The sequence below is a fragment of the Symphodus melops genome (genome assembly GCF_947650265.1).
Source record: "Symphodus melops genome assembly, chromosome: 3".
NCBI lineage: Eukaryota > Metazoa > Chordata > Actinopteri > Labriformes > Labridae > Symphodus > Symphodus melops.
The window spans coordinates 16614870-16638176 of NC_136693.1; the positions used below are offsets into that span (position 1 = coordinate 16614870).

The window sequence follows — 23307 nt, forward strand, 5'->3', positions numbered from 1 at the left end:
ATATCCTTTTTTTCATTCATTACATGTCTTAGTAATAAATACTAGCAAAGTAATTGCGTAACAGTATGTTTCCCCCTATTTTATCAGGTGCAATTGCAATTTTCCCATATTTTTAACATTTTTTAAGACAACTATGTTGAGTGACACAAACAGATATTGAATTAGATTTCAAGAAAATCCTTTTCCATATTTCTATTATTTACTGAAAGGAACGACTTATTGACTTCATGAACAGTAATGCAGATTGCAGGTAATTGATTGAGTCACCACATGATTCACAGGAGAAGGTCCAAATAAACTGATTATACAAACTTAATTCTTCATCTATTGTGAAAACTTGTTCAAGTAATTGTATCATTGGAGTGATGAATAGGGGGGAAAAAGCAGGCTAGACTCAGGGGGTCCGTGAATACACGTGGAGTAATGGTGCCCCCTTCTGCCCAGAATGCTCAAACAAAACCTGAATGAGAATTTCAGAATTTAATGTTCAATTGATTTCCGCATAAGACAAAAAAGAAAAGGAGGCTGTATATAAAACTGTGCAAAATCAGGCTTTATTCTTTTTTTTTCTCCTGCATTGTTGCCTTTCATCGTCATCATCATCATCATCATCTCCATCGTAATCACCATCATTGTCGTCGACATCATCTTCAAAAACATTACTTACAGACAGCCAGAGAAGAGATTCTCAAAGAGACTCGCAACTCAAATCTCTTGGCAAAAAAAACAGGCATCAGCTATTAGCACAGTCCCGCAACACAAAGAGTAAGCTGTACATGTCCATGTCGTTCTGGGCAGTACACTTCAACCAGGTCTCCAGTGTCCTTATTTACAGTTTGCTCTCTTCAGTGCCTCAGAGTCCATTTAGTAGTTCGACTTTTAAGTTCCAGGAGAAGCTGAAAGCCCATCTCAGTACAGACATGGTACAGATGTTTGATAATATAGTCTTGCTTTCTCAGGAAACACTTTCCCCCTTTCTTTTTCTCCAATAGCACCCGTCTACTGCAAGTCAAAGGACAGTCCATTATTCCAGCTTAGGCAAACTTTGAATAAGTGCAATGTCTATTATAATGTCAAGAAAATACAAACCCACACATACATACGCACATACACACACACACACGCACACACACACACACACACACACACACAGATAAAGTACATGACTAACTGATAAACTTGATTAGCTATACAAGGTTGCTGTTCTTCGGGTTGAAACCATAGAGGTGCACATTAGTGCAGATCTTTAACATCAAGTGTATGTTAGGAACGATCGGGGAGAATGTGAGCTCACCTCAACTGGATCAGTTGATAGTTCGATCAAATTGTCCATGATTTTCTGTACAGTACATTTTGTAAGGTGTGAATCCAATGAGAAGGGTCAAAAAGAGATGCAGACCACTGAAAGACATGACTGCTCATGTCATGACTGCTTGAAAAAAATCATGGCAAGCAACCCATTGAACAAAGGCAATGATGTGCCATCAGGTTAGATTAGATTCTCTGTCATTCTTTTTTGTTTTTCCAGGGTAAATAGTAAGAAATTGTTGGAACAAACTGTTTGGCTTTAAGAGGGACACCTCACAGTTAAATATTTTTGCCAGATTTAAGGTTTTTGTCTGTTTTATCTTCCATCAGCAAATTACAAAAACCATAAAGCCAAACAGTAACTTGGCCCCGTCACACCTATTCTTTGACAGAATTCCAGAAAAAAACAGCTCTCATAAATCGTTAACAGAGATGCAGAAATAAATCTTACTGTATGAGCACAGTAGTTGATGGAAAAAAAATGTATATGTGTTGTGGTTGCTTAATTGTTGTCAGTACTTTAGGAACACATTTTATCCATCAACAGATGTAAGAAATATTGAAGAAAAAAACTGTGGGATCTGCAGAAATCGCTGCCCTTTAAAAGGGAAACTGAGATTATGTTATGAGCCTTATTGAGATGGAGAGACTTGCTTCTCTTTTCAATTTCTGTCTGTGTGACAGCTGGGTGTTTTAACGTTTGAAAAGTGCATCATCAAGACTAATTCTGTACTGAAAAATTGTAATACTGTCAATGGCTAGATTTGTACATGTTTATAATGTTATGAAAACAAAGTGCCTACAGTGTATGACTGTAGTTCAAGTAGCACCTTGCTTATTGGATTCTGGGAGCTTCATCCAGTGAAAACATGACAGAGGAGTGTTGCCCCCAAGACCTCACTGTCACAGACCTTAGGTCATGTCATTAGTGAAAAAAATAAAAAACATTTTCTTTTTTGATAATACCTTTGCAAAAACAATAACAGGATAGACTTATATATGCATGTTAAACCAACGCTTGCTTCACACAGGATGTCATTTAGATTTTTTTTAAGAAGATATTCACAAAAAAAAGAAAGATAAACAGAGAAATAAGTACAAAGGATCAGCTAGGGTGCAGAAAAAAAAAGCCAAGTTGACTCAGTTTTGAATTAACTGAGAAAATTGACATAAGTGGCTTGAACCTTACAGTAGTGGGAATGAACATGTAACATGTAACACTCGGAGAAAATAAAGGAAAGTAAGGGAAATGAGCAGAGCAGAACAAAAGGAGTTCAGAAATGATGTGCTCGAGAGCTCCCTCAGCCCTTCTGTAACAGGCATGAGGTCAGCTCATCCAAACATTCACTGCCTGCCCGCCTGTGTGCCTCTGCCAGAAACTGTTGGAAAACCTCCATTAACTGGAGTAGATCTGGGTCCCAATCACGCGCATGATCTCCTTCTGCACCTTAGGCTCCTGGGTGTTGATGTTGGCGTCTCCTACTTGGCCGTCTTCATACCTACACATACACACAGATCAAACAAAAGGTTTCTCGTCATTCTCTCATCAACTGCTGCTATAGTTTTTAATCGCCCTCTCTTGCTGAATTCTTCAATTCTTTGTACAGTTTATTCAACGCAAAAGTTGATTCTATAGCGAATGATGGCATCCTGATGATAAAAAAGAAAGCCTTCTATGATAATGACCCTACTTATTTTATCAGAGAGCTATTGAATTAGGGTGTTGTTGGAGGTTTTTCCTCAAAGCATATAGAGCATTTCTTTCAAGCAAACTCAGCACAGGTTCAGAATTGATTTATATTTAGCTCAAATTCAAAATTTGATTGCAGGCCATCCCAAATCTAATAGAGACTTAGCCATCTGGTGAATACATGAGTCCAAAGTTTGGACTAAAAGCTCTCACATCAGGCGCCAGCCTGGACGATGTGTATTATCTGCTGAGCTACAAAACACAGTGTTAAGTATTTCATTGAAAGGTTTGAGCTGAGAGGAACCCTCTTTAGGGGAGTGCTGATACCACTTGACCATCAGCACAATATGTCCACAGATCAATTTGAAAATAAAAAAAACTATTTTGACTATGGTGTTAAGAATACTGGTGAAGCTTTTCATACCTTTGACGATGTTGGACAGTTCAGTGGGGACACAGGGAGAATTAACAAAGTGCCTATGTGATGAAGCAGGGGGATGCAGGTGTTTGTGGAGGGGAAGCTGCTGTAAATGGTGACAATCACGGGGGAAATGAAAAGAAGGCATTGAAGATGTTGACTGTGAATAATGAGGAGGTGTAACTGAGTTTTCGAAGTTGTTAGTGGATAGACATGAGAGCTCTGGGGTTGAAAGAGCCACAGTGAATTAGGTGTGAGTCATATGTGGACCTTGCTGTGTTGATAGATGCGTTGTGATATTGTAGATAGTCAGAGTAGGTTTTGAAGACTAACTGTTACACTGGTTTTCTTGTGGGATGTTTACAGCTGGCTTTTTCAGGATTTCATTTCATGGATATCAGGAGCGATCCAGGGGTGAGAGGGTGTGAAGGAGACAGTTTTGTTCATGTTCTGAAGGATTGTCTGACAAGGCGGGACAGAAGGTAGTGACTTCACCGAGAATAGAGGCAGAGGAGTGGAACCAGAGATGATGAATGAGCTTCAGGATGCTAACAGTGAACTGTGTTAGTAACAGTGATGATGATTTGAAATCTTGATAAGGACTTCAGATGCACTCATTCCCCAAGAGTTAATTCTATTATTCTTTGGCTGGATGGGAATCATGAACGAGCATGACATGTCGGGCATACTCACACAAAAAAGAAGCGAGTACAGACGTGGTCGGAAACTGGACACACCCAAATGTTGCCATGTTTCTGCAAATCCTTCGATGTGATTACTGTTAAAAAATAAAGACATGTTGAAGTATCAAATGGGTAAAAGTTGTAAGTTATTATACTTTCTTCTTCTACTATTAATTAATTATTCGTCCACTAGTATCCCCGATGTAATTATACTCCTTTTTAGTTTTGTTCGAAACAACATTAAGTATTTTTTCATTAGTTGGGTTTCTGTTTTTCTAACATGACAAAGACAGAAATTCTGTGACCATAATACATAAACAATAATATAAAAAAAATATATATATTTTTTTTAATATCCCTATAAAACAACTCGTAATGTGTTTGTGTTAATGCTTTACAATAACATGTCTTAGAAGTCTCTAAGACAGCTGACCTGGCAACTCAGCCAGTATGTTACTTTTATCACACAAAGCATAATGTTATCTTATATATTCCATGTACCCAGCTTAATCTCAATTGTCAGACACATTAGACCTGTTGTTTGTGGTTACCTTCACACAGAGCGATGCAGTTCAGATTCCTACTTTGGAGAAACCTTGACTGTATTGGGCGGCTCTGTAGAAAAACAGAGGAACCGTTTTAGTCATCTCTGATGACCTGAGGAGTGTTCAAACTTAAAGAATTACAAACACTGAGCCGGCCTCGAGTTCAGAGTTACTAAAGATCACTGGATTTAAAAGTCAATTTTAAAATACCAGCAGAAATTGATCAGTAGAAGTGCTGCTGTTTATGTGTGTGACTAAAGGGCAGACTGGAAGTCCTTTATGAACTCATCCATACTGTATATGCCCCTTCTAAAAAAAACAGGAACACACTGGACTGGATTTAAGACTTGTGTAAATTGATTTCTGCATCCTCAAGATAGGAATACTTGTTGTGCCAGAACACAGCTCATTTTATTTGAGAGCGACACAACGCGGGAACTAAAATGGTGCAAAGGTTGATTCTCTGTTTACACGCTGGGAGAGAAAATAAGAACTGTGACAGATGGAAAATAGTTCGCCAAGATGCTTACTTTGAAGTGTCTGACAGAACCCTAAAACTGTGCAAATTGAGCCAACATTCAACATTAGTAATAATTTTACTCTTACTGTCTTTTAACGTATCATCTTAATGTGTAAGTTGAATCTTAATTCACAAATCCCAACCGTCTCTTAAATGGCACAGTTTATTATTTCCTTTTCCTAAAACAAAGCAAACAAAGTGAGTTCGTAGTATGTATGTCCAGTTCTCTCACCTGTGGTATGGTGTTCATGCGGTTGTAGCGCTGCACCAGTTCATCTTTGGTGGGCATACGGTGCTGTCCTTTCCCCATCCCTGCAGGACACAGCACACAGAGAGCAAACAAGCATGAGTCAGAACGACCTCACCTGCAGTCACTCAAGCTGTGAAAAACCTTCCTCCAGTGCTCTTGAACCCCTTATACGGAGAAAATATTACCCACAGAGATAACCTTCAGCTGAAAGTTATCACTGTGGGTAACCTAAGGATTGTAAAAATCTTCAGTATTCACTCGATAAAGGCGACTAAAACGTGTTCTAATTATTTATGCCATCAACCAAAGCATCATTGTTACTTATATTGTTAAACTTCTTTTAACTGTCAGTGACAGTTGATCTATTTTCCAGCCTTTACCATAAAATAATTCCATCACTTAAAATAGAGAAACTTTAAAGGGACTATATGTAACTTAAAAAAATACTGTGTTTATAGCAATACCACATTGCTGTCAGGGGAACAACCCAACGGCATAATTATTGATGTATAAATTGTTTTTTTTATCACCCACTAATAAGTGAACATTTAACTAATGTGAACAAGTCTGTGTTGACTGTATTAAAAAAAAGCAATCGGGTCTCATTTTCCACCAAAGCTCCAGGCTGTGACATTTTTATTTGTGTTCTGAAGATCCTCCTCACTCCGCTCCGCTTCCAGAAATCAACAGCACAAACTAGAAACTCATCACACACTCCTGCTCTCAGGCAGTGTCTACCCAGACTGCCGTTTGTAGGGCGGAGAGTGAGACGCACAGACTCCGTCGCAGACTCGCACATACGTATGACATCTTACCTCCTCCTGTAAATATGCCGGTAAATATCCGGTATTCCACGGGCGACGTTGATGCTCGTTTGTGTACGTACACGACGAACACGCGAGGAAGAGTGAACAACAGCTAACTGGCTCAGTTTGCCCGACGCAGTATTTTTGAAAGTTACATATAGCACCTTTAACTAAGGGTTTGATTAATTGTGTCAACATGTGTACTCTTTGGCAACAAGACGTCTATAGTGAGACCATACAGCTAACCAGTGAAATCATGTTTCAGGGCAAACAGACAAAGGGAGATAAGGTGAGGCTGAAAGTTCACTCAAAAGGGTTCAACTCCCACAACAACAGAAAAAGTATGTAAAAAGAAAACCAAGCACAATGTAACAAGTACAAACCCACTGCAGTCCCACTTTAGGACAACTCAACATAGCATATGGTATGGTTACTGGCACACAAGCACTGAGAAAAATGGCCCCGGGCCCAGCACCCTCAACGGACACACAACACAGAGCAGCACAATAAGACGGCATGGAGAGCGCCCACGTGTGAAAATGAAGTGATCCTGGATGATAATCAGGCCATGGTACAAACACAGAGCTTACTCAGTCAACATGGGAGAAGAAAGGAGGGAACTGGACGGGGGCTGAGTGTCGAAGAATGAGCCGTTCCTACCTGAGTATCCAAAAGATATGCTGGAGATGGGGCTCAGATAGATGCCCTTTCCATACGCTGCCCCATGCAGCTTGGGTTTGAAAAGAGCAGGCAGGAAGGAAGGGTCACTGAGCGGTTACACAGGAGAGCCTCTCTCTCTCTCTCTCTCTCTCTCTCTCTCTCTCTCTCTCTCTCACACACACACACACAGTGCAATATGTACATATCCTAATACAGTTATATCACAAAAAAGCATGTATTTGCAAGTCTTTGTTTTAGTTTTGTAAAGTTGAACCTTACAGTCACAACAGAAAGGGATTCATGTACACACATTCATTCAAACACACACAATCCAGAGATGGTGGATAATCAGAAAAACCTAACTTTGTCATTCCACTGATCGAAAGCATCTCTGATAATCATTCCCTTAAACCCGCCTACACATTTTTTGGAATGTCACACGCCATACTCCATGCACTGATCCTAAATTTTGGGAATGAAACGTGATCATTTGTTCAAGCTTTCAAGAAATTCTGCCATGAGAAACGAGACAGTGCGCACTATCTTCAAAGTAAAAAACGGTTATGAATCACGGTGGCTGACAATGATGATGAGCCTCCACATACGAAAGTGAAGATTTGCAGGAAAAGAAGGGGTGCAACGTGAAGTCTTCACGAGCCACGGTGAAGCCATTGTGAAACGAGGAAGAACAAAGAACGTCTTGAGAGTTGTGGAGATGAAAGATGTGTGGAAGGTGCAGTGAAGGACGGGGAACATTTGGAAGGAATCAAAAGGAACCATAAAGGAGTGGTTTTGTGTGACGGCAGGAGCCGGCGACGGGCTCCATCATCCTTCTCTTGTGAAGACAATGACAGAGGGAGGAGGCGTCAAAGCTCAAGGTGAAGAGGAGAGGGAAAACGAGGAGGCAGGCGAGCGCTGAGGCAAGATCAAAGACGGGCAGGTTCCCAAAAAGTTGGAGAACAAAGAGCGGCATAAAATTGAAGCGCATCACCGTGATAGAGCAATCAGGGTGGATGTGAACGTTTCAAAGATCCTTTAGATTTAAGACTAAATTGAGTTTCATCTCTGTTTACGACAAGCCGCTTTATTATTTGTCATTACTTTACAGACTGGGGGGGGGGGGTCAACAGAGATCAACTCCAACCTTGGCAGGATAACGTAAAGAGAAAAACATGAGTGAAAAAGGAATACACATGGAAGAAAAGTATGGTCCTGCTTTTCTGCCTTGAAGGCACTCATCTAAATAAACGTTTTCAAATGATTAAAGGATATCGTCGTACCTGTGTTGATAGATACTTAGTGGTTCCAGTTACTGACCTTCTACTGAACCCCTCATTTGGAAGTCTATACTCACTGTAACGGAGTTGTTCCTCCTGCATCGTTCAGCTTCAGACCTAACCTACTCCATGCTCTACGTGGTTAAACCCCGCAGGGCACAGCAGCAGTTTCCTTGCATCACAGCCGACACCACAGCCCCCTCCCTTTGTCCCACAACAGGAAGAGATGTGCTGTCTGCTGCTGCAGGCTGAGAAGGCAAAAATCAGCCAGCATGTGCCAGGAAATGTCCTAGTGTGCCCCGCTCGCTAAAATGCCAAAATTGGAAAGCTGACGGAAGGGAAGCTGGCATCTATTAACTGCAAAAATGAATCAGCCGGACAGCGAGGCTGCTCTGTCTGAGAGCAGGATCCCTGTCCGAGAGGAGGTGCATCGTAACTTCCAGCCAACTGCCAGGGTTACGTACCTGCAGTTTGGTATAAGAGGCATTGACTAGTCCATTTCTCAGAACAGAGTGCCAGTTCTCTATATGGGAACCACTAGAGCAAGTGTAGAGAGAGGGAGAGATAAGAAAAAAGAGATAAAGCCAAGTTCCTTTTGGATAGAAATGGTGTGTAACTAGTGTGGAGCAGCCTGATCCATGATGTTAATGGTGTACTAAAATAGTCTGTCTGTGATGTCTGATCCGCTAATAGTGATTGATATGGATATTAACGAATATTTAACGTACCATTATATTATGAACTGTATCTGAAAGTGTCCGTTAGTCCTGTAAACTATCTACAAATGTATTTATACGTTGGTCATCTTTGGCGTCATCATCACAGTCCTCTAAGTTCATTCAATTCAACAGCACTTTTTAATACAATTTAATAATAGAAGAGTCGTAAAGATGAAGATCAAAGCTGACAGCCTGTCACTGCTGTGTTCCAGTAACAGGATGTGTACCGTAAATTCCGTACTATTGAGCGCACCTGGATATAAGCCGCACCGGCTAAAAAGAAGTAAATAAATGTATTTGTACATATATAAGCCGCACTTGATTATAAGCCGCAGGTGTCCACGCTATAACAAGAGCTATTTACACAGACGTAGGCTACCGGTAACATCCGCAAATACTGTAGCGTCCATACGGACGTTAAAGGACGACGAGAGCGTTCAAATAATAACTTTTAATAACCCGATCATTGTCGGCCGTGACCACGCCGTTTACAGCAGAGAGCAACACATAACTTGCTGTAACAATCCAACTCTCTCCCCCAGCGTTCTCTCATACAGCCACTCAACACGTTCTCGCTGGTGCATTCACTGACTCTCCACATAATCGGAATTATGAACACATTATCAACTACTGACTTTACAACATGAACCGTTACAATACGAAGCCTAGCCGACGGTGTCTGTAACACGGCTGATGAAAAAGATGACCGTAATATATTTCACAAGAAAAAGTCCATCCATTCACTGCCTCAGAATGACTTCATTACTCACTTCCTCAGTCTCTGTTGTCGCTGTCAGTGTCATCTTAACGTGCAGCAGCTCTGTTAGCTTCTTTGACAGCCAGGTCGATCGCCTTTAACTTGAAAGCTGCATCATATGTATTTCTCCGTGTGTTTTCCATCATGAGGGTGCGTGCATGAAGCGCAAAATGACTGATATTAAGATCCGACGTGACGAAGTCAAATGTTTTTGCGGCAGAAGCTCATTGTCCCCCATAAAAAATCCATGCATTAGCCGCACCGGAGTAGAAGCCGCAGTGCTCGAAGTGTGAGAAAAAAGTAGCGGCTTATAGTCCGGAATTTACGGTAATTAGAAAACATCGTCCTGGGCCGGTATCAGGACTGTCTAAAAATAGACTACAGCAGCCACAGCAGTGTCATGAGTGGGGATTTTTTTTTAACTGCTTTTGATAGGAGGCCCTGACTTCCAAAAATAAACAAGGAGAACTTATTCTCAAGCACTCTAAATCCTGCAGCTTGTCACTAAACTGACTCGGTATGCACTTATACTGACTTTCATTCTACTCATATCAGAAGAAACTGATGATGGTCAAGCTTTGGCATTTACTCTATAGATTTACTAAATTGGTACTACAACTGTATTAACCAGAGTTGTAAACACTGCTTGTGAGTTAGATGTACCCTGCAAGTCCACAGATGGGCTGTGTTCACTTAAAATATTCAGCCAAACCCCCATCTGCTACACTTCAAACCTTTATCTCACAGTGTTGGCATAACAAGGTGGTTTCTCTGTCCAGGAGAATAGCCACTGCCCTGTTCTGTTTGTTATGGTTCCCAAAAATATTAGCTTAAGGGACTCCTCCGTCAGCAACATAATGACCAGGTGTGACACTAAGAAGTGTTCATGTTTGACAGGGTGTACTGCTGTAGTGCTAAATTATACATGCATTCCAGGGACTATGCTTGATGCGTGATCAATTATTTATAGCAACTGATTTCTCACTTTATAACTGCCAAACCTCCACACGCCAGACAATAAAACTGCAAATTACTTTCAGGTATTTTATGAACAGATTAAATGATTTTGACTCATTAGCTGTAAAAACAAGCAGATTTAGATCGTAATTAAATGAAAACAGAGTTTCGATTGAAAGAAAGCTGTGTCAGCTAAGGAGAGGAGCACAGTGGACTCACTGGAAGGCGAAGGTGCTGCCGTAGAGCTTCTTGGCAGTGCGAAAACGAGCCTCCTTGGCAGGGGGGCTGCTGAGCAGCAGGAACTGGTGGGAGGTGTGCATGAATTTCAGTTGCTATCACAATGAGGTCATAAGGACCAAGTGAGGACGGGAGAGACAGACATAAAGACACAAAGAGAATAATTAATGAGCATTAAAGAAAAAAAGAAAAAAGATATAGGGCACTTTAGGTGATGTTGTTCAGGCTCCCTACCCTACTGAGAGGCAGCTTGACGATATGAGATCTGTTACTGGAAATAATCCTGCAGAGACACAGAAAGGAGCACAACATAAAAAAAAACAACCAATGTGTAGAACATTTAAAGATGTTGCCACTGAGCTGAAACTTTGAAGCACAATAATATATACAAAAATATGCCTTCTTTAGATGAGATATGTAGACGTTTGAGTTCGCAACAACACTCATGACATTAACTATGACTCTGCTCACTTCAAGTGTCCCAGTAAACTATGATAACGTCCCAATGAGCATATAAGCACAATTACATGACCGTGAGAAAAAAAGAGAAGCTAATGAAATTCTATCATTATATTCATTAAAGGGATACTTCACTCATTTACATGAAGCTGTGTATCATTAGAAACATGGTAGTAGTGTTGAATGGTCGTGAATCCAGCCCTCATTTTGCCCTGAGATGAGAAAAATGTGTTTTTCTTTGCCTGAAAGTTTTCTTCATGTGATGCAAAAAGCGTCATATTGCGTCACATGAAGAAAACTTCCAGGCTACTACCATGTTTCTAATGATACACAGCTTCATGTAAATGGGTGAAGTGTCCCTTTAAATAGAAACCACCATCAGACAGGTTGGATTTGATGAGCAGCAGTAAATGGAATCAAACCCTGTTGACATCAGACAGAGTGATCTCCATTTTCAAACAGTCTCTACTCACCACTGCAGCAGTGGATGGGCCAACGGGTCAAGTTTGTCCATCTGTTTCTTGATCTCTAGATATGAGCCCTGGAAAAGAAACAAAACGACCGTTAAAAAGCTTCATGAGAAAGTGTCCACAAACAGACACACCACGTGTTTAAGCTATTTTACAGATGCATTAATGCCGCAGTGCTTTAACCAGAGATATATTATTAACCAATGTCCCTTTGGTAAACAGAACAGGACTATTTCAATCGTTCCCCCGTCTTGTACCTGGGTCATTTCCCGAATGGACATGACGCTGTCCAATGCTTTCTGCAGTCTTTCATAATTCTTCTTCTGTGTTCATTGGTTGAGCCGAACATCCATTGTATGCAATGAGAAAGGGAACAACATACAGACATGTAAAATCCCTCATACGGGTAAGAGTGTGGAACAGACAATGGCTTTTATTTCTGATCTCTTTCTTTCAGCTTCAGGAAAACAAAATGTATATAGTACTAGTTGCAATCTATTTCACAGTCACAAATACATTACTCATTTTTGTTTCCTGAAAAATACATCTAAGTTTAGGACTACCTATTACTACTATAATACACCTATAGATATGCTATGACAGCAGCATTGCAAAAATGGATCGGTCCTCGTGAAATGCAGCGTTCATAGATATATTGAAAGATCACATCTGAAGTAGTGAGGATGCTGACCTTTGGGTTGAAGGCCAGAGTCTTTGGGTCATTGGGGTCAACGACTGAAGGGTAGGGCTCAAAGATGATGCTCTTACGGGGAGACTCAAGAGCAGCTCGACACATGGCCACAAGTAGGTCCACCACCTGAGGAACGACGGCTTTTAGATCTGCACTTCCTGCTTTATCTGCTGCAGCTTTATTGACTTAGTGTGATAAGTACAAGAGCCTGCCATTGTTCCAGCAGTATGAATGAATTACCACGTCAATATGTCGGACTCATAGTATTTCCTCATACAGGTTTTATACTTGGATATAAGAAAAATCACATTATTTTAATAACCGTAGACAATACAAACAAGCTGAGCTACACCATAAACTGTCTGCTGTCATGTTGTCACCTCTGCTCCAGTGGCCACCTCCTCTGCAGCTCCAGACATCACACCAAGAGTGTAGAAGGAAAACACACACAGCTCCCTGGTGCACACAGCGGGCTTTTGAAACACACATACAGAGAATTGAAAAATCTTACTGCATATACAGAGAGCACTCAATCATACTGAAACTCGCACCTTCACTCCCTCACATCTCTAATAATAGATCATCCATATACAGGATCACACAACTAATACTACTACTTATTCATGACTTTTCTTTTTTTAATTCTTTAACAAATGTGTATCACGTCATAAATCTAAAGCACGTTTCTTTCTTTCGTCTGGTACCTTTAGCATGGATCCGTTCTGAAAGACGTGCTGCTCATCGCACACCACGCAGTACTCGTTGAGCGTTGGAATCCTCTGCTCTGAGTACTTCATTATCTGTTAGTATAAAAAAAAGCACAGTTTTGTCCAAAGTTATCCTTCTCAGCTCTAGTGCTGCCAGATAGAGAACAAAAAAAAAAGACGAGCCTGGCAGCCGAGTTATACGACAAAAAAAAACTTTGATTTTAAATTAAGATTGCAGATGGCTTAACAATGTACCAGAAACCGAATTCCTGCATAAAAATCTAGTATACTCACTTATCAGATACATACTTCTCTTATATGCTAAACTTATTAGTTTTAATATCTTTATCGTGATTAACTCCTCCACAGATTTTGTCCATACCCACATTCTTTTAAAAATGTGAGGTATTTTTACTGTTTCTGAGAGTAGAAGGGGTCCAAAAGCACAGTTGGTATAAGTAGGCTCTTAAATCCTCAAGGTCTAACCTGCACTAAGAAGCCGTACTCCAAGGTAGGGATGTTCTTGCAGTGGCCGCCCGCCTGGGATGAGAAAAACAATTCAATCAGCTGCCTCGTGGTAATCTGCGCTGGGGCCCTGGCCGCCGGGACAGCCACAGTCTGATGAGTCAAGTGAAGACAAAGCATTATGGGAAAGGGCACAGCAGCCATGTTACCGTAGGGGTAAGGAAAGCCTCAAGTGGGAACAGTTCAGTAGGCGGGAGTGACTGAGAAGAGGTTCAGAGTGGATCAGGATGCATGAAAAAAAAAACCCCAGTGACTTAAAATCAGCCAATTACAATGCTGGAGAATTGGGATTTAAACTCCACATCAAGGCATCACGAGTTTCTAAGTTGGCATGCAAGTTAGACATAGAGGGAGGATAATGGACTGGTGCTGATTTGTCCACCATGTCACTGACCTGGCTGTTGGGTGGATAGCTGAAGAGCTCCCCTTTCGGGTTCTTCATGGTACACGAGATAGAGCGGTTCATCAGGCGGGTCACTCTCAGCTCCGGGACACTAAGCTTCCCCTTCAACACTGTATCTTGGATAAGAGGAAAACTTGGAGACCTAGAAAAAAACAAGAGAAGGCACACATGTGTTACTCCAAAATTGCACACTTTGACAGTCTTGTTTTGGTCCAAGTATTTACTCTGCAAGGTCCCCCATTAGTTTCAGAAGTGTATCTTTCAAGTTCAGTGTGTAGTGGTGTGTGTGATAGAAATACACACAGCACACTTGTACTAAACTTAAAGTTAGAGATGCACTGATCCACTTTTTTCTGCTTTGATCCGATTCTGATAAATACAGTATGTACTGATACATACAGTATGTACTGATACACACAGTATGTACTGATACATACAGTATGTATTGATACATACAGTATGTGCTGATACATACAGTATGTGCTGATACATACAGTATGTACTGATACATACAGTATGTATTGATACATACAGTATGTGCTGATACATACAGTATGTACTGATACACACAGTATGTACTGATACATACAGTATGTACTGATACATACAGTATGTACTGATACACACAGTATGTACTGATACATACAGTATGTACTGATACACACAGTATGTACTGATACATACAGTATGTGCTGATACATACAGTATGTGCTGATACATACAGTATGTGCTGATACATACAGTATGTGCTGATACATACAGTATGTACTGATACATACAGTATGTACTGATACATACAGTATGTACTGATACACACAGTATGTACTGATACATACAGTATGTACTGATACACACAGTATGTACTGATACATACAGTATGTGCTGATACATACAGTATGTGCTGATACATACAGTATGTATTGATACATACAGTATGTATTGATACATGTATCATAAAAGAGGAAACCATACTGTATGTATACAGTATGGTTTCCTCTTTTATTTTGGTGATGTCAACTGGCTGCAAGCGACTGTGGATTATTAGGCTTTTTCGGTAATGCCTCCAGAGAAGTTCACTCTCTGCTCAGCATCACCTCAGTGGGTTGTTTTGAGTTTCTTTCTGTTCATTTTTCAATCAACTAAAACACAATGACTGTAATCCTTTGTGTTGTTTCCATGATTATGTTCGGCATTCGAGCCAGCCGTAACAGTACTGATACCAACGCTGAAGGAGCTGCTCCATCTTGCCTGAACGTCTTGATGTCGGAACGTCAGTCTGAATTTCTTTAAAGCCAGAACTGCACAAGTTGTGAATGTTTAAAGTGCGCAGCGATCTGCCTTTCTCAGTGATGCGGATCAGCGCCATCGTTCCAATATCTAATATGCAAATATTAGACTGATATAAGATCTGATCTGTCCCACCTCTACCTAATGTATCTTATTCGCTCAGACAACTGAAGTCTGTTTGTGCATAATCTTTTGGTCAAACACTCTCAAGTAGAAGGACCAATGTCCACTGTCACTGTCCCTCTCAGCATAATATCTGTCAGGACATAAGACTCCTGTCAACTTTTGAAGATGCCATGACAGCCCAGTAGTTAGGGACGCTGGCCTCCTTCGAGTTGGCAAGGATTCACTCCCTTTGCACCAATAACTGTCAAAGCATCAAGATTACGACAGAGGACAGGAAGGCCTTTCTCTCCCTCGGGGGAAAGTGGTGTGTCAGATGCTGAAGTTAAGTCCATCAGCAACATGCTGTGTCAGAGATACCTTTCCCTCGCTTCTCCCTTTCACAGACGCACCTATTATTAGTGTTTGTCTCTGTTTTTATAGCCAGCAGTATTTTGTACGTATTGATGACATTTTGCGTTTGTCTCTCAGAAGCCCCTTGTGAGCCTCCAGGGTGTTAGCGAAGAAGAAAAAGAAAGGAAATTGTAAATATTTTATAAAGGCTGTGACGTTTTACATATAAAAATAGCAGAAATCCAATACGCACCCCCAAAATATCTCTGTCAGACATGACTGTCTGTATCAATATGTCAATATGAAGCTACAAGCAAACCAGAGAGTGCTATTAGCCTGCTAACACAACAATGCAGCTCAAGTTGTTTTGGTTTCATGCTGGCGCTCAGGGGCGACATCTACTGGATCAAAAAGTAGCATATTCAGCCTTCACAGATAGGACACTCAAATTTCTTTTCTGTTTTTCATTCAGGTACGAATTGAATTTTCTAAAGTTTTTGGATGCGAAATACACTGTGCAAGCACTCATTTACTCAAAATGTTTTTGAAGAAAAATAATCAAAAAACAGCCTTGGTTGTTTTTTATTATTTATCAAAAGACACTCTCACTTGACTCATAGCAAGAATCACCATCACAGTTTCCCTGATGATAAAACGCGCTCCATGCTATAAATGAAATCTCAGTACTGTTGTGTAGATGCCTTGAAGGATAAACAAAGAGAGAGAGAGACCTACTTGGGTATGGGGGAGAAGATGCTGAGTCCGGCACGGAACTTCTTGATGGTTCCTCCGGCTTTGAACCAGCTGTGCCTCTTCTCCTGCTGGGCTTTGAGGAACTCATTACTGAGGTGTTTCCACTGCTGTGAGGTGAACGAGCTCAGAATCCTGCCAAGGTACAAAAGAGGAAAGTCACGCGTGAAGACGTGTGCGAGATCCTAGTTGAGGGTGATGAAACTCACATCACATCCTTTTTGTTGTTGGCTTTAGTTGATTTATTTTTTTGTTGAAGTGAGACGATAACTAAATCAAATGTTTGAAGAGAAAAAAGCTTTTCACTCAATCGATTTTGTATGTCCATAGGTCTAGACTTGAAAAATACACAATCTCTGATTTGAATTGTTAACACACTGGATCTTTGTTTAAACACAGGATTACATTTTCACAATAAAACATAATAACTTACTTTTTGAGCTGTAGTCCCAGGCTGAAACCTTCTTTATTAGAGGGCTGGAACACTTCTACTGACGGCTCTGAGTAAACATGACTCATATTATTACACTGTCAACAGATACACACAGGCTCTTTCTTTCTCTCTCCCTCTTTGTATAGCACATGTTGTACTCACCTCCCACGCTCAGTGAGTGGCACAAATACCTAAAGTCCCTCCCAGAAAACCAACATCCACACTGACACCTTTACTCACCAGGTCCATCGAGGTACTGAGAAAGAGAAAAGCGCAGTCTCAGAATAATGGGCTCTGTTCTGATAACTTTCCAAGCTGTTGCAACCTCCTCCTGAGTCAGACACACACACACACACACACACACACAGAGACACACAGAGTTAGCATCCTAATTAGGGCCATTTCTCATGACATAAATAAATGATGAGCACAAGATACATTATAAATGGTGTGTTACTTTGCAAAATGTCAACATTAGAATGGTAATAAGAAAAGACTGAGGAGCTGTGCGCAGAAAAAGAGACTGCTGACTCACGTCTAAGAAACCGATGTTGATATGAAGATCGATGTCCACATCATCGATGGTTCCATACTCCCTGTTCAGAGACAAACAACTGACACAGTGAATTTCACAGAAAAATGGGATGCATTGCCCTCTGACCCATTAAAGTATTCAAACTGTCAATATAGAAAATGTACAATGCAGGTTTTTTTTTTCTTTTTATTGCAAGACATACCCAGTTAGAAACTGCCAACAGTGTACAGAAATAAAATTGCACACGTACTAAATGATATCACTGTCACAGATATGACTCCGGTTGTTGGGTTTGTGTGTGTTTTGTACCTAACAGAGACAGCGCTGTCAGTATAGATGTCTTTTACTGCCTCAATATCTGCATCCAGTTGAGGGTGGCGGTACAGATCAGCAGCACAGCTCCCCTGTAACAAGCAACACTGGACACAATTACAGTACAGAAAATGCTATAGAGTGGTTGTTCTGGAAGTGAGTTTTCACACAATTAAAGACATATATTATGTCTATATTATATGTTATATTTTCTACAACATTTGCATTTAAACAGTGAACTGTTGATGAGGTGAAGAATGCAGGAGTTGAAGCTGCTCAAGCTTTGAAGCACTGATCCGTTACTTTAAGCTATCTATCCCAGTTACTTACCTATTGCATCTGTCTGTTGTCTGTTACTTTAAGTAAACTATTTTAGCCAGTTAACTTTTACAGTTAGTAATACATTGTTGTTGTTTTTTTGTTGTTGTTGTTTTTTTTACCTTAAACCAGCTATTCAAACTATTTACCAATTAATCCTCTAAACTGTGCATTGTAATGTAAACTTAACTGGTTATATATATATATATATATATATATATATATATATATATATATATAGCTTCAAGCTGCCTGTGTTAATCATTTACTCACAACATGTGTTCAACACGCTTGTTACAACCTTTCTCTCGTCCCATACTCAACAATTCATATTTGAGTGCATCTTACTATTGCACTGAAAATTAAGTTTTATACAAAATGAAAAATGATTGTTGTTTAGACAATACGTTGTTTTCAGTTTGTTCTGTAAATGATCCTGGACCTGGTGTCAGAGTCTCTTGTCCTCAGCTTTGAGTGCTAAGAGCACATCCTACACTTTCATCTTTATCTTCACGACGCAGCTTTTATGTTCTTTGACTGCACAGAAATGAGCTTTAAGTCCCAGACTGGATTTACATTTCAATCACAAGGCTGGAAAGATAACAGTGAAAGAGAATGACTCAGATTAATATCCTGTATGGACATGGAGCTCTGAATTTGAGAAGCTGAGAAGATGGCAGCTGGGGAATTAAATTTGACGGTGTTGCTTGGTACCGATACTGAAGGTTGTATAGGGTGCTAGTGATAGTTAAGACATAAAGTACTACATGTATTTTAAGAAACAGGCATTGTACTTTACTACTTTGTAAATACTGACTTCGACATCAAGATTTTACATTTAAATTTTGCAAACATTTATATTCAAGACTTTCCCTGTATTTATTTAACTATTGACACATGCCTCCCACTTGAACAGAAACCACTGCTGCACATGAATTCAAATGTTTGACCCGCTGGCATTTGGAGGATAATGTCAAGTCAGCTAGTCCATCTGCTCTTCACTACAAGAAGAGAAATCTCAGATCAGCCACATGTCCATGACATTAGGTCTGAATATTCATAAATCTCTCAAAAGACTGATTTAGGTTAAAAATATATATTATAAAGGTCCAGACCTGAATGTTGTAAAAAGTATGACATTGCTGTGATGTGATAAATTGTGTACTTTTTTATTTTTTAACAGCCTACGATTTTTTTAAAAGTGTAGGCTGATTTTCTGATAAAATGATGCTATATTAATCTTTCTGTAAATCTGCAGTAGATCTTGTCAAGTCAAAAGTTACTGAACGGTTAGTTGGGAAATAAAATAATACAATAATGTTATATTAAAAAATTATTGATAATTGAATTTTGCCGTTCAAGTAAGATTGTCTTGAATTTTAAAAAGGATAAAAAACATTGATATTTCTGCAAACCTCAGATTACACATACCAATATATTACTGCTAAAAAGTGACTTAAAAGGACTCTTTTGTACCTGAATGCCGTACAAGAACTGTTCCGATTCATTTTCCCCATCCGACTCCTCATCTGTCCAACACTGGCCTTTGATGTCCTTTGAGCCGCCACGTTGAGTAAAGGCCATTATAGTGGAGTGGAGAAAAAAAATACAACCTCTTTCTATCATCCTTTCATTTCACATCCTCCCTCACATCTCCCTTTTTAGCCTTCCATTGGCGGGCTTCAAAACACTGCTATATATAGCATCGCCAAAAGAAGAATCATTTGTTTCAAAAAGAAAAAAAGACGAGATCCATTCTGAATGATGTCCACAAAAGAATACTCAACTTAGTATTAAACAGGACGAGTTATTAAAAATATGTATTTCTTTAATAAAAAATAATCATGTTTCTTGTCATTTCTGGCTCAGGCTGAAGCCCAGAGGTCACATTACATAAAGCTAGAGTATTTAACTACTTTAACACACCCAGATTAAGCTAATACAATATCTATACGTGTATAAAGTCTGCAATTCTTTAACCACTACAATATCTTTTTAATCGTCTTAAAGAAATGACACAGTTTAAACATTTGAAACACAAATAGGATTCTTGCTTTCTTACCATTGGGTCTGCTGTTCATAGGGCTCTCTCAGACAGCTACAGGCCTTTGAATACTGCCAACCATTGCAGCTTATTTCCACGAGGGGGGCAGGAGAACAGAAAACCAGAAAGCTTTGACTGACCGGACGTCTTTTCTCCACACTTTAGATCCAGAAAACCTTGGACAAACACAACAATCCAAATATAAGTAAAGGAAGAAAAACATGAAACAAAGAGTACATGCTCTCGTGATGCCATGCTTAAATAGTGGCCTCCTCCATTTTTCTTTAAATGGTCTGCACTTCACCTTGCCATGTATCCTAGCAACAGCCATCTCTGCCTCCTTTCAGAGTGGCATTAATCACTGTTGAGAGAATGAGTGGGAGATGTGTGCTGTACGTTCGGTACCCAGGATGTTTCCATGTTTTGTTTTTGTTGTTTTTTTAGGAATAACATGTTTAACTAGACAATTCCAGCAGAAATTGTGAGGGTGGTTGCCGTCTGTGTATGTGTTTCTGAGTTATACTGCAGTAAAACTGTTTAACTGTAGTCAGCTAACAGCTAAGACAGAACTCTGTCCCACTGCTATGGTCCCACTCAAATGATGATGTCATCACTCTCTGAATACCTGCTGCTCACTGATTGATAGAATGTTCTGGCAGTTTGGCAGATCAAAGCTGAATGTCAACCAAAGTCTTTGAATGGGCTTACCACTGCTCGCAAAACCTCAAATATCTTGAAAACTAAACATGGTATCACAGATCCGTTTGGACTGTGAGCGACAGAACAAATAGGCGCACGTTTTGATATATTTTATGTGTATTTAACATTCAGATTGGGACCACAGTGGCAATTTTAAAACATGAGTGAAAACTATGAAATTCTGGACATCAGCTAGAGTGAGAGCCCAATGTGTGTGTATGTGGTGCGTGACTGTCAAACAAATTCCTCCCCTGAGAGACTGAAACATTTTATGTTTTTACTTTTTACTTTATGAGTGAGAGGACACTCAGAGCTTTATTTTGATGTATTTTGTTTATATATGTGAGCAACAATGACTTCAGGATGGCGATTTACAAATATGTCTCCAAAACTTAAGTTTTTGGCCGTTACACTCTAGGATTTGAATTTTTGCCATTCATTTTCAATGGGGCAAATTTTTGTCGTTTAAACTCGATTTGTGTCCACATCGTGTGACCGAAGTTTCCACAAAGTAATAGCACCCATGTCATGACCGAGCCGGTCGTTTTGATACCTTTTTTGTGTGTGTGGCGCAAACGCTGTGGGAGGAGTAGCGCGCGTAAATTTGAGGATATAATAATAATAATAAGAATATTTACAATAGTAGTAGTGTGGTTTGCCTTTCAGGCAACCACCCTAAATATGGAAGCTTCAAAGGTTGGCACACCTTTATAGACACACTGGAAAAATAACCCATCTGTTGAAATCGCAGTAGAGCTAGACAGACGTTTTATATTTGCCAGGCGATAAAATAGAATAGCTTTTTGAAATAACACGTCATCTCCTAGCCTAGTATAAGAAGAGCACATTTTGACCACAAGTGTTGATTCAATTATTATGATAATTCAATAAGAATTTCAAAATAAATGTGTCACTTGAATAAAGCTGTTTAAGCTTTCACAAAAAAAGAGCTTACATATTTTTTTATCTTCTAGATTTAGAGAAAACTTACAACAAAATCAAAAGAAAATTAAATAACATCATTGATATAACCATGGCAACTACAGATCCTTGTGTTTTGTTTCAGGCATGTAAACAAAGCGCATGTTGTCTTTCATGCAGAATGTAAAGTTTTCGATGCACAGTTGCAGTTTTCAGGCTGCCACATTAAAATACACATTCAACTGTAAGTAGTCTTTTTGGGATTCAATTAAAATATGATAACAGTAAAGGTTTCAAAATATTTAACAGGCCTGAAGACTGAGACAAATAGAGACTAGATGGCAACACAGCTGAGCACCACACGACACGCTTCTTTCACCAAACCCACAGACATGAAAGGATATGCTGGATGTGGGTCACTGTAATTATTATTCATCAAATGAACAAAAAATAATCCAAATTTCCTCTGTTCGCTTTACCAACAAAGGACGTCAGTCGAATCACTGCCACAGAACAGGCCATTTTCTACATGTCTACACTCAATAATCATATAACAGGGTTTCCCTCTTCCTGATTATGGATGACTGTCCTCTTTCTGTTATATAGGTTGGCTCCTCTCTTGTCTTGAATAACCTACCAGACGTCAGCTTCACTCAATTAAATACAGCTCCCTTGTCAACAGCACGTCCTTCACTTCAGGTCCTCTCCTTTTCTCTATGTGCCTGCTGCCCTGCCATGTCCTCGCCCCTGCTAGCATTTGCATCCCCCCACCACAATACCCAGAGCCGCTGTCGTCTCACATACCAATAGAGCCGCAGACAAACTACCCCCCCCCCCCCCAATCCCCTCCCCAAACCCCCCACCTTCAACCACCGCCATTACTGTCCCAATTCTTCCGTATGTTAATATTCAACACAAACACAGATGCAGCCAAGTGGATTCCCCTCCCCCCCCTGCTCTGCACCCTCACCCCGTCCGTCCACACTTACCTCAACAGAGGATGGAGACTAGGATGCTGTCCTTGCCTCAGCTGCTCCCGCTCTTAAAGGGCACACCTGCCCCGCACTCTGTCAGAGGCTGTTTTCCACTGAAAAGATGGATGACAATAAGCCCATAAACACCAGATACTAGAGAAATCTGAGCAACAATCCCCCCCGTCCTGCCGCGCCTGTCTCACAGTGCTTGTAGTGTGTGTGAGTGTGTGTGTGTGTCTGCGAGCAATTGAGCTGGTGTGTTAGTCTGTGTGTTTATCTATTGCAGATCTCTGCTCCTACTGCTGTCTTATATTTTGCCTGACGACACAGAGGGGCCTGAGCATGCTCAGTGAGGCCAGGCAATCCAGTCATGTGACCTGCAGCTGACTGCACTGCTGCTGTGAAATAAAGAGGAAAAAATGGAGGAAAAATGGCTCTGCCCTTGTGTACGTGTTTGTGTGTAGTTTGTGTCAATAACAATCCTTTGGGAGGACAT

At 40.2% G+C, this 23307-nt stretch overlaps 1 protein-coding gene across 7 annotated transcripts; it reads right to left on the reverse strand.

Annotated features, from left to right (window-relative positions):
- Window positions 1-532: 532 nt before the first annotated feature.
- LOC306820796 (protein mono-ADP-ribosyltransferase PARP6) lies at window positions 533-23147 on the reverse strand. Of its 7 annotated transcripts, none has more exons than XM_079338760.1 (23): window positions 22827-23147; window positions 20236-20393; window positions 19650-19727; window positions 17853-17947; window positions 17544-17604; window positions 17249-17339; window positions 17009-17075; window positions 16561-16710; window positions 14074-14224; window positions 13641-13694; window positions 13152-13247; window positions 12828-12920; window positions 12448-12573; window positions 12014-12079; window positions 11760-11827; window positions 11062-11110; window positions 10810-10922; window positions 8622-8694; window positions 6881-6950; window positions 5397-5476; window positions 4651-4714; window positions 4110-4194; window positions 533-2807 (listed from the first exon to the last, which is right to left on the reverse strand). In XM_079338760.1, the coding sequence occupies exons 2-23, from the start codon at window positions 20236-20238 to the stop codon at window positions 2705-2707; spliced, it is 1836 nt and encodes a 611-aa protein (XP_079194886.1). In that variant the 5' UTR covers window positions 20239-20393; window positions 22827-23147; the 3' UTR covers window positions 533-2704. The 7 variants fall into 7 exon arrangements, with proteins under 7 accessions (XP_079194886.1, XP_079194884.1, XP_079194885.1 ...); XM_079338758.1 differs by having other exon boundaries at window positions 13641-13772; XM_079338759.1 differs by having other exon boundaries at window positions 17853-17962.
- Window positions 23148-23307: the final 160 nt, after the last annotated feature.

Coding starts and splice junctions, on each gene's coding strand:
- LOC306820796 (XM_079338754.1), bottom strand. CDS start 19,799: ATGATAGAAAGAGGTTGTATTTTTTTTCTCCACTCCACTATAATGGCC. Junction 17,340..17,543: donor TCAACATCGGTTTCTTAGAC/GTGAGTCAGCAG, acceptor TGTCTGACTCAG/GAGGAGGTTGCAACAGCTTG. Junction 2,808..4,109: donor TGTACTCGCTTCTTTTTTGT/GTGAGTATGCCC, acceptor GTGTATGTGTAG/GTATGAAGACGGCCAAGTAG.